General features: G+C 35.9%; 1 protein-coding gene across 1 annotated transcript in view; it reads right to left on the bottom strand.

Moving 5' to 3' along the window:
- SKAP2 (src kinase associated phosphoprotein 2) overlaps positions 1 to 13,766 on the bottom strand; it is a 148,163-nt gene that overhangs the window by 117,152 nt on the left and 17,245 nt on the right. Inside the window, exon 4 of the mRNA XM_006778984.2 lies at positions 12,605 to 12,712. Coding sequence (XP_006779047.1) covers positions 12,605 to 12,712 — 108 coding nt within the window. The remainder of the gene's footprint in view (positions 1 to 12,604; positions 12,713 to 13,766) is intronic.

The raw sequence follows: 13,766 nt of genomic DNA, 5'->3' as shown, positions 1-13,766 counted from the left end.
ATTACATTCTTCCTCCAACCCTAGACCAATGGTTCTAGCTGTGATAAAAGTCCATCTTTCATCCATTAAATATTTGGATAGTGAGGAATAACAAAATGCTATAAACATTTCTAAGAACTTACTTTCAATTTCTATAATTAACATTAATGAAGGTCGGTAACAAATAGATCACAGACCCAGACCAGTCTGTAGACTACACATTGAGTTGCAGTATTTCGTGGTTTCCTTGTGTCTCTGTCCCTTACCTGGCAAAACTGCTCAGTTTAGCGACTGACATGTAGAAAAAAACAAAACAAACAAACAAACACATGCTCCTACAAAGAAGAGACAAATCAAAGAAACCAACTTTTTTTTAGAGCTAAAAATAGCAACCATATTTCTAAGGTGATCATCCAGCCCCCTTTAAATTCCACCACCATAACAAAGCTTAGCCCCAAAAGCCAGAAAGTCAACAAAATAATCTACTTAGAGTATATGTTCTCTGAAATACTATGTTAAAGTAAAACTGACACAAAGAGCTATGTAATTATACACATATTTGTAATGCAACAAACCTTACTTCATTTACATTTCAAAAGGCATGGATGATACTGAGAGAAGTGATATCATATGCAACAACACAAAGCAAGAATTTTTTTTTAATGATGTTAAAGGATATAGAATTTGAGAGTTCACTGAGCTGAAAAAGCACAGCAAGAAAATTACTTTTTGCCATTTGCACAATTTTTTTAAGGAATGAAGTAAGCAACAATAACATTAAAGATGGGCTAGGGCTAGAATATGTCCTTGTTTTAATTAGTATGTTAATCTCAATTCTTTAGAGTAAAAGGACTTAGTATTTTGAGAAATAACTTAGCCTCAAGTTAAGAACACCTGAAGAATCTTTAGTTAGGTAATGAGTCTTTAGACATGACACCAAAAGCACAAGCAACAAAAGAAAAAATAGACATACTAGTCTTTATCAAAATTAAAAACTTGTGTGTGTCAAACGACACCATCAAGAAAGTGAAATGACTCATTTCACTTAGCATAATACTCTCCAGGTCCAACCATGCTGTCTCAAAAAGTAAGATCTCCTTCCTTTTTTTAAGGCCAAGAAGTATATCATCATGCAACTATATAACAGCTTTTTTATCCACTTATCTGATGGGCACTTGGGCTGCTTCCGAATCTTGGCTATTGTAAGTAAAGCTGCAATGAATATATTCTTTTGAATTCGCGTTTTGGGTTTCTTCGGATATATTAGCAAATATATTACCAAGGTGGAATTCAGATATATTGCCAAAGTGGAATTGCTGGGTCATAATGCAGTACCATTTTTTAATTTTTTGGAGGAAACGCCATATACACGGTACAATATACAGATGATGTATTATAGAATTGTACATGTGAAACCTATATAATTTTATAAATGAGTATCACCCCAATAATTCAATAAAAATTCTTCAATAAATAGTTCAATAAAAAATCTTTTAATATAGTTCAAACTCTTATAAAAATAGTCTTAAAAATCTGTAATTATTTTAGTCACTGGCTATTGAACTCATGGATAAATGAGGACTCCTTCCACAGGCTCATGATAGCAAATCCACAAAATTTTTCCAAGTGTAAAATTTCTTTATTCTAATATTTGCATTAGTTACTCAATTGAGAAAAGCTAAGGTGCAGAAAGGTAGAATGGTTCTGGGAAAAGGCATGATAAATTTGCTATCAAAATTTTAACCACTAACAGTTTTTAACACAGAATATTTAATTTAAAACTTATAAATTCATATAAATGGAATTTATAGAATTATTTATTTCAAATCTCTAAACCTTCCAACTGAAAATCCTACAAAATCCAACTTAGCCATTGAAACAGAAGAGCTATTTCGTACAGAAGATAGACACCTTAGGCACACAGCTGGATCAAACACAGAAAGGAACATTTATTTAAGGTAATCCCCAATATAGGCTAGATAACAATAATACCTTGCAATTAATATGTCCTTACTATGGGCCAGAAATATTCTAAACTCTTTATATGCTTTATCCTGCTTAATCCTCATAATAAGCATAGGATATGATTGGTCTATTTATCCTTATTTGATAGATAAGAAAACTCAAATAGATTAAGCATCTTTTTTAAATTTTTTATTTATTTGTTTTAGAGAGGAAAGGAGAGAGTGATAGGGGAGAGAGAGAATAACATCAATTTGTTGTTTTACTTATTTATGCATTCATTGGTTGAGCCTTCTATGTGCCCTGACTGGGGATCAAACCCACAACCTTGGCATATGGGAACAACACTAACCAATGAACTGCTCATCCAGGGCTTAGATTAAGCATCTTGCTGGAGGTCTCAGAGATAAGTAATGAAGAAGCAACATATGAATCCAGGCAGTATAATTACTCTTTTTTAAAATCCCACACATAGCCACTTCCCAAATCCTATCCATTCTTCCTCAGATGTATCCTTTCCTTTTCAGTTTTGTTTTCCCCATCCTGGTTGAGTCTCTGATCACTCCACATCTGGCTTAAGGAGTGGTCGCTTATCTCACAACTAAACGTTTCCACTCACTTCAATCCATCTACATCGCACAACCAGCTAAATATTTCTAAAATACTTTTCATCATAACATTCTCTCGCTCAAAGTCTAAAATGAATACTGTTTTGCTTACTAAATCAACTCCTTATGACACGATTTAAAGTTTTCAATATTTAAATTCTACTTTGCTTAAAATAATGGAATTCTTTTTAAAAAACAGAAACCAGTCAACAAAGGCCAGAGTAACTCACTGTCAGAATCATGACCTGGAGCTGGAGCTAGTGCTTGTTACATGCTACTCTTGTCAGTCTTCACCTCCCGATCTTCCTCAATCTTCTCAAACTATGGCCAGTTCCCAATCCAGTTCCTTTTGTTCCCATTCCCTCAGTTTATCTAAAAAGCATTCCCCCCTCCTCTCTTACTAAAACCCTACCCATCCTAGTTAAGTTCTAGTTCAAACTCCAATTCCTTCCACAAGACATTCACTAACACCAGTTTGCAATAGGTTCTTCCTTTTCTGACTTCCTAGAGTATTTAGTGTTCATGGTACACATTTTGCATTTGATCAAAGTTTATATGGCTTCCTATTATTAGGTATGCATATCTGTACCCACAAAAATATTGTAATACTTTGGGGGTGAGGTATAGTTGTTTTCTATTGCTTATAGCATCTGGGTTCTTCTAGAAAGCTAGCACTCACCCTATAGCTAAGGCTTGATTAACATCCTTATTTGGACTCCTTTGACCTGTAGCCAGGAAGATAGTTATTCCCCAAAGATGATTTCAACAGATCATTGGAATAGTTGTGAAATAGTTGTGAAAATGCTTTAGGATAAAGCATTCCTTTGGTGTCACTAAAAAAGGAACAGAGCCCTAGCTAGTGTCGCTCAGTAGTTAGAGCATCAGCCCCTTGAACCAAAGGGGCATGGGTTTGATTCCCGGTCAAGGGCACTTACCCCTCTCTCCCTTCCACTCTCTCTAGAAATCAATGGGAAAATATCCTCCAGTGAGAATGAAAACAAAACAAAAAAGAAACATAGACTGAGTACCAACCTTTCTTCTTAAAAGTCCCTTGACATTTTTGGGTTTGTTTCTAAAGAATAAAATCTTAATAACACTGGTAATCAACAAAGAGTATCTTCAATGGGTCGGAAACTTTGAGTAATTCCTAGCAACTGGACGGCAGATGAGACTGGAGCGATAAAGACAAAGCAGGGGACACGAAGGCCCAGGAGAACGCCGAGCAGGGAGCAGGGCGTGTGTGAGTTTCCCAAAGAAGCCTCAGAAGTGCTGCCGGCAGCTCAGGACCGTGAGGAGGGGCGCTCACGGAAGCAGCTGGAACAGCTGGGTCCGGCCGCCAGAGCAGCTGGCAGTGAAGGCATTTGCGCTCGAACTGGCTCCCAAACTAAAGCGCACTAGCCGCTCTGAGGAGGGCTCCCAGGGTGAGAAGCTAAGCAGGGCTTCAGATAGTTCCAGACTGCCCCGCCCCAGCCCCCCAAAAGATGAAGGGGTTAAAAACCTGTATTTAGGAATGAAACTCCTGAGTAACATCCTACTGATTTTGACAGTTGTGGGGATTCCAGCCTTGGAGGCAGGCTGCCTCTAAGCAAGCCTTGTCCACTTCTCTCACAGCCTGCACTCAGACCTCCCATTCAAAGAAAAACCGTGCAAGATAATAGACATTCAAAATTAAGGAACCCTACACAAGCTACCTACATACACGATCCAGCTGGGTCCTTCATTCACGAACGTTAATTGATATGATAGCCTAGGTGCTTCAGACATTTGAGGAAAACCAATAAGCATGAATGAAAAAAGTCAATGTTTAAAATTCAACTTGTAGACAAAGCATAGTCAACTTAGAGTTAGAGAACCAAACATAAGTATCATGGGCCTTAACAATGAAAACATAATTTGACGAAATAGGAACTGAGGAGAGAGAAGAGAGATGGAAGGATGGCGAGATGCACAAATTTGCACATATTTTATAACAAAGAATCATGGGCACTGAGGTTGGCACATTACAAAATAAGAAGCGTATTATTTCAGCCCAAAGCAAACACACACAAAACAACAACACCAAAAGTAAAATGACAAAAAACTGGGAGGCAGAAGCGGGAGACGAGGTATGAGGAACCATCCATCCATCATAGAGGAAGACAACATACTATTCAAGGTTCATCAAACTAGAAGGAAAAGTAAAGTGGCTCTAGTTACTATGGTAACTAAGAAGACACTGTGACAAGTGGCTGCCTCTGGGAAGTAGGCCCAGGGGTTGAGGTGGGGCGGAAAAGAGGCTTTTACTGTTTATTGAAAACTTTATGTTCTTTTAATTTTTTAACCACATGCATGTCTCTTGTAGTTCGAAAGAGAGACTGCCTGAGCTTCAGTAGCACAGCAGAGAGGACCAAAGGAGCTGAAGCCCGCTGCTCATGAGCTGGATATCCTAGTTAAGACATCGAAACGTTTCTGAAGCAGTTTCCACAGCAGCGACGCAGGGAAAACGTCTCCCTCTCAGAGTGGTTTTGAACCAATTAAAGACAACAATCTGACTCTAAAAGAATCTGCTTAAGAGCCAGACTTATTTCTCAGTGAATATTAATTAAAGATTGTTTTAATCCCTTAAAGAGGCCATCCCACCACTAGCACAGCCACCTCTTCGGTGTTTGTCTCAGGGGAGGAAGCTCTCCTTGGGATCCTGTGCCAGGCGCGCATCCCTTCCTCTAAAATCAAATGGGTCCGTCCAGTATCTTAAAGAACCTTTGCTTTTCAATCTTCAAGCTCTAAATTTGCACTTTGGTCAAATTGGGTTGAGGTCGCAAAGAGGAGACACCGCTGAAAACGGGAAGTTACACATTGCAATTTTTCCCAAGACTGCAGGCCAAATCCATGTATATATTTATCTACAGCGAGAAAGATAAGCCTGTTACGTGTCTAAATCTTATGAGATATGATGCTCTGCCACAGCCAAAATCATTTTACCACTGGCCTGGTGCTGATACCTAAAGATCTGTGAGGGGGGCTTGAACTCCCTTGGGTTCAGGAATAATTTACCAGAGCCTTTCCAATGTCCTTGGCTCAGAGTTCGACTTGGGAAGGAAGAGGCTCTGAAAACAGGTTAAAAAATGGGGCAACTACCCACAGAGAGCAGTCTCTGGAAGAGGCCCTGTGCCGCCAAGGATGTCCCAGCGTCGGGGTGCTGAGGGACCACAGAAGAGCGCTGGAAGTGAAGGTAGGTGTACACATAGAAGGACATTCTTTTACCTACTTCGCGGCCTATTGCCATGCCTGGTCACATATTTGCATAGGCAGCCCTAGTGCAGCAGCATGGTCTGGCTCACCTTCTTTCTAGCCGCAGAGGCCAATATGATAGATACCTCTAGAACAGAGCTTCTCATGCTTTACTATGTGCCCAAGGATCTTGTTAAAATGCTAATTCAGATTCAGTAGGTCTTGGGTGGGGACAGAGACTCAGCACTTCTAACAGGCTCCCAGGCGACATTGATGCTGTTGATCTGCCCACACAGGTGGGGTAGAAAGGGGTAAGCAAAGCCCTTCCTGTCCACTGCAATGTCCACTACTCTAAACCCTGGCTCCCGTCAACACCCCCTCACCCACAAGCAACAGTATCCTGGCTGGGGAGGGGCAGCACAGAACGGTTCTGAGAGCAGGGCGTGACCCTCAGAGTCAGACAAAATGTCAGTTCTGCTACTTAGTACGTGACCTTGGACAAATCATTTAAACTTCTCCATCGCTGAGACTCCCTAACTGTCAAATAGTGATAATAACTGCCTCACAGACAGACTGTCGAGAATAAAAACAAATAATGCAGCAAAGTACTTAGCTTGCTGCCTCCACCAGATGGTCTCTTTGCCTTGATTCATCCTACGTTTAAACTACCAGGACAACCTCCCTCAAATCTGCATTCATCACATCAGTATATTGCTTCAGGAATATTTTCATGACTATGAAATCAAAGGTCAACTCTTTAATTTCACTAGGTAGTCAGCGCCTACTGCCCACCACGCACTTACCTCTAAGACCCCTTCTCCTCCTTCCTGTGCAACCTCACTTCTGGTTATTATCTTCTCCCAGACAAATCACCTCTGTGCCACCATTAAATGAACTAATTCTGAAATGTGGTCACAAGCATTTAGAGTTCTAGTGAACTTCTAAGCAAACATCTGGTCCAAACTCTACATTTCACAAAATAAAAATCCAGAGAGGTTAAGTGTCTCAGCCTTGACAACAAAATTATTGCCAATCAGTATGAAAACCTGGTTTTTGGACTTCCCCTCCAAATGTTTGTTTTGGGTTTGTTTGTTTCTTTCCTGCATCTTTTCCCACTTTTTCTCCAGCAAAACTCAGGAACCATGGAAAACTCAATTAAATAAAAGATCCCTCCTGGCCCAGCTTGTGTGGCTCAGTGATTGAGCATTGACCCATGAGCCAGGAGGTCTCTGTTCGATTCCTGGTAAAGAATATACCCCAGTTGCAGGCTTGATCCCCAGGAGGGGGCATTCTCATCATTGATGTTTCTATCTCTCCAGCTCCCTCTCTCTAGGATCATCAAAAATATATTTAGAAAATAAAAGTTCCTTCCTCCACAATTTACTCCATAACCTCTTAGAATGAAGCATAAAGTTTATGCTTTGGTTTATTCAACATGATGCCATAACATACAACTGACTGGGTCAACAAATTAAGGAAGAAAATGAATAAAACTAATTATTTGCCTTGGTATAGATCAAATCAATTAAATATTATAATACATACTAGTTACTGTTTTTGGAGTCTGCCTTACTAGAACTTAGATTGCTAATTGTCTTATTTTAGGTGCATGTCTTCTCTTTCTATCTAGATTACATGTCTCTTGAAAATAAGAACTTTGTCGTATTCATCTTCGAATTCCCCATTGCCCTATATTGCACGCTTCTTCATGTACTATGTAAATAACTGCTAATTTACTGTATTAAAGATGCATTATTTTTCATAATGTTGATTTTTATTACCTTTGCAACATTTTTTATCTAACCTACTTTGTAACAGTCTTATTTGCATACATTGCTTTATTCTGATATATTTTCCAGTTCAATGGCATAAAACTTAGAAAGATGATTCTCAATGGTTATGTGTTTTTATTTATTCATATGTACCTTTGTATCATAAAAACTTTTCACATCTGTGTACTTTATACTTCCAATCACAGAACATATATCTTGATTGTTAAAAACATGTCTTCTACTTTTATCATTTCCCCAAACTATAACCCCTCACTTTTACCAAAGTACTTGAAGCTATGCTATACACATTACAGAAGGGCTAAAGCAATCATTGTTCTTATATTGCTATAACACAAGCTAGCAGTTGGTATATTGAAATAATTAAAATAGATGTTTTAAAAAACAAGTACAACAGTAATATATGCCATATGCATAAAGATATGTACAAGTCGCAAACTAATCTAAATTATCAGAATAAAACACAAATATATGATTTTAATTATCAACAACCACATGATACTATAGTAGAAAGGCACCCTAAATAATAAGTTATTGAAAGAACCTTTTTTCCTGGTTTTAAACATTGTTTCAAATTCTGCTGGAACCCAGAGAAAAGTAAAGCATATCTATGGTTTGGCTTTTACAAGAAGTGATTAGTGTTACACCTAATTTTATGGGGGGGCGGGGGGCGGAATTCTTTCTTAAAAGCTTGATGTATAAAGTGCAAAAATTTACACATTAAATTTATGTGTGGATGGGTTTACAGCTAAATTTGTTTTAGAGGCATTAAGTGAGTTCATTATTTATAGGCATCCTGGAGATAATTCTTTTTAAAGCACTCCTTCGAAATAAGTGATTTATATGTTTTATAAATCAAAATTTCTATACACTGGGTTTTCTTAAAGAAAAGAATGCCCAAACGAAAAAATCATTATTTACTCTTATAAATTATGACCAAAACACTTTTTTTTCTTAAACTCCAAACTTTAAAAAATAGTTCCATTCCTAAACCAATATTTTTTCATATAAACCCATGTCCTGGAAATGCACACAGTTTCCAGTAACCTATGGTTACTACTTGGGAATTCTTAGTTAGGAAGATACCAGGGCAATAAATGAATGTTTATCACCCCCAATAAATTCAATACAAATAAAAAAAATTTTAAATAAATGACTGTTTTATCTCTTTAGATCATTTTAGCCTTGCTGTATTCACACCCTAGAGGTTCCAGATGCTTATCCACACAGTGATTATAGTCTAGCACAGAATCAGATTTGTAACAAATGTCCACTGGGATCCTTCAACCCATCAAAGACAGGCAGAGCAGATATGTCTTCTAGCTCACTAAGCCCGTTCACCTCACCTCAAGGGACCTTCCACAATGCTATGTGGTTAGAAGCTTTCTTTCACAAATGATGAAAATGAATGGAAAAAAAAATTCAGAATAGAAAAAATGGATGCCCAAGTTATTATGTAGCACCTAATGGTTACCCTGCATCTACCACCTGAGTGCCCAAACACACATTCTAACATGTATACACTAAGGGATAAGGTTTTAAGTTTCATATCTTTAATTTTTATCCGATTACTGATATGTACCATTTATATTAACACTTCAATATATCTAAACACACAATAGCATAAAACTTCTAACAGTGATCTATATTGTACAGAACCCATTGTGATTTGTTTTAAATTTTCTAGAACAAATAAAGCACAAAGCTAATAAAATGACACTGCTAATAAGTATGATTTTAAAATAAATATTACCATATCAAAATGAAACTAACAGCAGTTATGCCATCATTGATAGATAAAATACAGACTCTTCCTCTTTTTCTTGAAAGGTAATTTAGCATGTCATTTTCTCATTTATTTTTTTGCTACTGGTCTTTAAAATGCATTTTTTTTCTCAAAAAAATCTAAATAAAAAGCATGTCCAAAGAGAGAGAAGAAAAAATTGCAAAATATGATGTTTTTTAAGCTTACATGTAGCTGTACAAAAATCTGTCACCATCTATGTTACGATTCTAGTCATCAATAAGGTACTTTTTTCAATGCACCGCTCAAAAATCAATTATATCAACTCTTTTGTATAGAGAAGCAGCACACCTTTCAGGCAACTAGTATTAATGAGTAGACATGACTATAGAATCTCCATCTGTTTCTCTGACAAAGCTGTGGCTACTCTAGTCTCTCATTGAAATTCCATTAATCTGGTGTACCAAGGTCCAATGCGAAAATCAAAACTCCATCTAACCCTTTATCAGCTCACAATAACCTACAAGTGAACTCTGTCTGTTAGCATGCAGCAAGCTATGATTTTGCTATCAATCAGGCAGTTGGCCAATAAAAATAAAAAAAAAAGCAGGCTGGAAACAACATGTCTGGCAGGGTGGGAAGACTTTGTTTTTGTTTTCTGTTTTCATCCCCTTTCAATTTCTATAGGGTGTCTGGACCTTGTGAGATTATGCATTATCCTCCTTGGCTGTGATTTAATTGCTACCAGCAATCAAGTCGAAGCATCACTGAAGTGTGCTTGAATTTCATTAGAAGATATAACTTATGCTACTTTCCTACAGTACCTAATAAACCATAAAGAAACCAAAACACATATGGCTTGAGGGAATAACTGGAAAATTAGGTAGCCATTTGGGAACTGAGTGAACTTTTGAACCAGAGAAACAGAGAAAAAGAAATATTAAAGGAAAAGACAGACTTAGAATGCACACAGAGATGTGCAGGTTTGACCTTTCGGTGCCTTGAAAATTACATTAGCATTATGAAAAATACATATCATGTTTAGAGTTTATCATCCATCAGAGTTCAGATATTTTGTTAGTGCCTACCATAAGGTAAAAGTCAAAAGGACAAAACAACAATCTGATTTGACAAAAGGCCTTTTGGTGACCTGTGCTAATTTAGTTATACTTATTGTTAAATGCATTATCTTTTCATAATTAATATATCATTAGACTGAGATCACATAATGAAGGAAAATTTATTCAGCAAAGGAAAGAGAACACATACAAATCTAAGTTGCAGAGAGAAAAACTGATATGACTAGAAGATATTTTAGAATGGAAATAAAAGTCCAATTTTCTGAGATTATATTAATCTCAGAAAAAAATGTAAAATATCAAAATGGTATTATTTATATACCAAAAATAAATAATACTAAAAGTTAAGTTTTATTCCTGCTTAAGAATAGCTTACATAAATAATGAAAATGCACCAATATTTAATAAGAAATTTGGTGTTATAAATATGTTATTAAATAACATTTAAATATTGATAAAATAACCTTTTAACAATAAATTTTATGCTATTAATGCATTTCCTGCTTATTTGGTTATGAAATAAACATAATAACTTATTCACTCATAAAAAAGAAAACAATAATCATGTAAATGCTCTATAATAAGGGAATTAATAATAATTCACTTTTTCTAACAAAAGCACTGGCTCTCATAGATATTTAATTGTTGGATTTCTTAGGTTTTTAAGAATGCATATAAGTTCCCCTTGTACATCAAAATGTTTATACTGTTTTGAGAAATCCTGAGTGTATATATTCTACGAATATTCCATATGTGCGTGTATATACATATATACATATATATATATTCTCATGAGTATAAATATCCTGTTTCTGTATATGTATACATACACACACATCACATACTCATTTCTATCAATATTTTACAGAGGAGCAAAACGAATCATTGTAATGTGCCTGGAAAATAGTTCAACTCAAATAATAATTCATAATTTTGCCTGGAAGTATTATTTTATCAATTATAAAACATTATGTAGTAGAAATGCTTTTGAAGATCAGGTTAGAAAGGGTGATGCTCTCTTTTGGATAGCAAGTGTGACCGAAGAGCAGGGAGCGTCTTTTTAAAAGACAGATAGAAAATAAAAGGGAAGAAAAATCCCTTCCTTTAGAAATAGAAATTAAATGTTTACCAAAATGTAAAATTCAACATAAAATGGATATGATTATTATTGCTGCACATTGTACAAAGTTCTGAATATAAAGAAAAGATTGTGTTGTTCTGAATCAGTGGTTAGAATGTTTATCACTTATGCATGTACTTGACTTATCCCTGTTCTGCAATAGACATAATTTTATACCTCATAAAAGCAATTTATGTTTCCAAAGGGAATAATCTGGATACCATAAAATGTGGAGTGCTCTGTTGCAGGAAGCATATTTTCATTCAGCAATTGTATTTAGAGATGGAACTGCACAGTTTGATCATCATATAGTGGCAGAAGGCATTACTCATTTCCATGTCTCTGTGAAACTTTGAGTGCCGCAAATTAATATGCATGGCTAATTTATCGATACACATTCTTAATTTATAACTACATATCACCCTGATGAGATCTCTATAATTCAGATGCACTCAACTGGCTATAACAGAGAAAGCACACACTACACGAAAAACAAGTTGCATAACTTTGACAAGTTTTAAAAAATTGCCAAGAGATAAACACTCAATTTGATTGCTAATCCAATTAATACAAAGCCCTACAATATTACCGCATGGTGTGGGGCAGTTTTAGGTGACAATCAGAAAAATGAAAATGTGTATTAAAAGAAGCATTTGATGAAAACCTGTCTCAATGTGAGAAGGCAATGTAGGGATAATTAATTTAATATTTTATGAACTAATTATGTATGAGGTTTTCAGGGGGGAAAAGAGATCAAAAACCTTTTTCATTATTTATAAAATAAATAATACAACAAGCCATTAGCAGCATACTAAAATTAAGCAAGAATCTTATAATATTAAATTAACCAACTAACTTACTAATAATATTCATATGATGATGCAAGCACTCTTCTCAAGATTCCAGTAAAGAAAATTTCCCAGGAAATGAAGGAACCACATACTTAGGAAAACCACTAGAGAGAGCTCTTCTGTTCCTTAAAAGGTTCCGGTAAAGATAAGTTAACTGAAGCCTGAGCATTTATCTGCTTTCTGACAAGACCATCACCTGGACGCGTTGCATTATTTGGTGTTAGTGTCAAGAGGTAGATTCCATGGGAAAATATCACATACCATCAGAGGGAGCTTCATCATCTTTATCGTATCTTTCTGAGGCTAATGAAATAGTGTCCGGAGCCCCAGAGAAAGGATCATCATATTCGTCCCCATCTTCTGCATCACCTGTAAAAGAATCAGAGAAAAACCTTTTATAATTTAGCCATCTTAAAAAATGTTACTTTGTCAGAAGAGGTAAGTTTTCCTATTAAATTCAGTCACTGTCAAAAAGAAAAAAACAAAGAAAACTTTTGAACTGTAAGAACGGGTCTTATTTTAATGTAGATCCACTGTAATTTAGGTAAAGGTAAGAGTTTCTGAAGATCGGTATACAACTGTTTATTTCAGGTACAAAAGGATTCAAGTTTTAAAATTATGATGGTCTCTACAAAGATGAATAAAAAAGTAGAAGCAGGGTAAGACAGAGTGTGTATCCAAAATAAACGAACAGGTGAAACCAAAATAATTATACATAGGAGGACAAAAACAAAACACAGAAAGCACACAGAAATTATTCAACTTACCATTCACCTACTCAATTTTTGAAAAATTGATAATGCAAAGCCATATGAACGTTTTTGTTTTCATTTAAAAATCACAGGATAACGTTACGGTAAAATTTAAAATGGTGAGCTATCACTGAATGAAAATTGAAGGTATCTGGTTTGTAAATAACCTCGTTTAAACGTAAAAGGGTTATATGTATTTTAAAGCAGCTTTCCCCATACAGGATTCCTGCTCTTGAACATGCAATTATTTTTTTATCTGCTGTAAAACGTTCTAGCCAGTTTTCTATATGATTTCCAAATCCTAGGTTGGTTGGTTTGCTGGTTGGCTGGTTGGCTAATTTGAAGCCATTTAATCCCCACAATTAAATCTTGTGGTTTGGATTTTTCCCACATACTCATTAGAATGGCTTTTTTAAAAGAAGGTTTCAGATATTTGCTAGCCCAGATATATATAAGCACTCATTCTGTACCCATATTCAACAACAAAGAAAAATATATACTTAATACTGTACCAATTCTGTTACCAATTCTAGTTCTCTGTTAACAACTCAAGAGAAAACCAGCTACCTTAGGGATTAGCCAAAAAGCATGGTGAAAATCTCCTAGGATCCCTAGGACACCTCCAGAATTACTTGTAGACCATGGCTGCTGAAAAGATCCAGACTAAAGCT

The sequence above is a fragment of the Myotis davidii genome, unplaced genomic scaffold (assembly GCF_000327345.1).
Source record: "Myotis davidii unplaced genomic scaffold, ASM32734v1 scaffold168, whole genome shotgun sequence".
Classification (NCBI taxonomy): domain Eukaryota; kingdom Metazoa; phylum Chordata; class Mammalia; order Chiroptera; family Vespertilionidae; genus Myotis; species Myotis davidii.
This window is presented reverse-complemented; position numbering and strand designations above follow the sequence as displayed.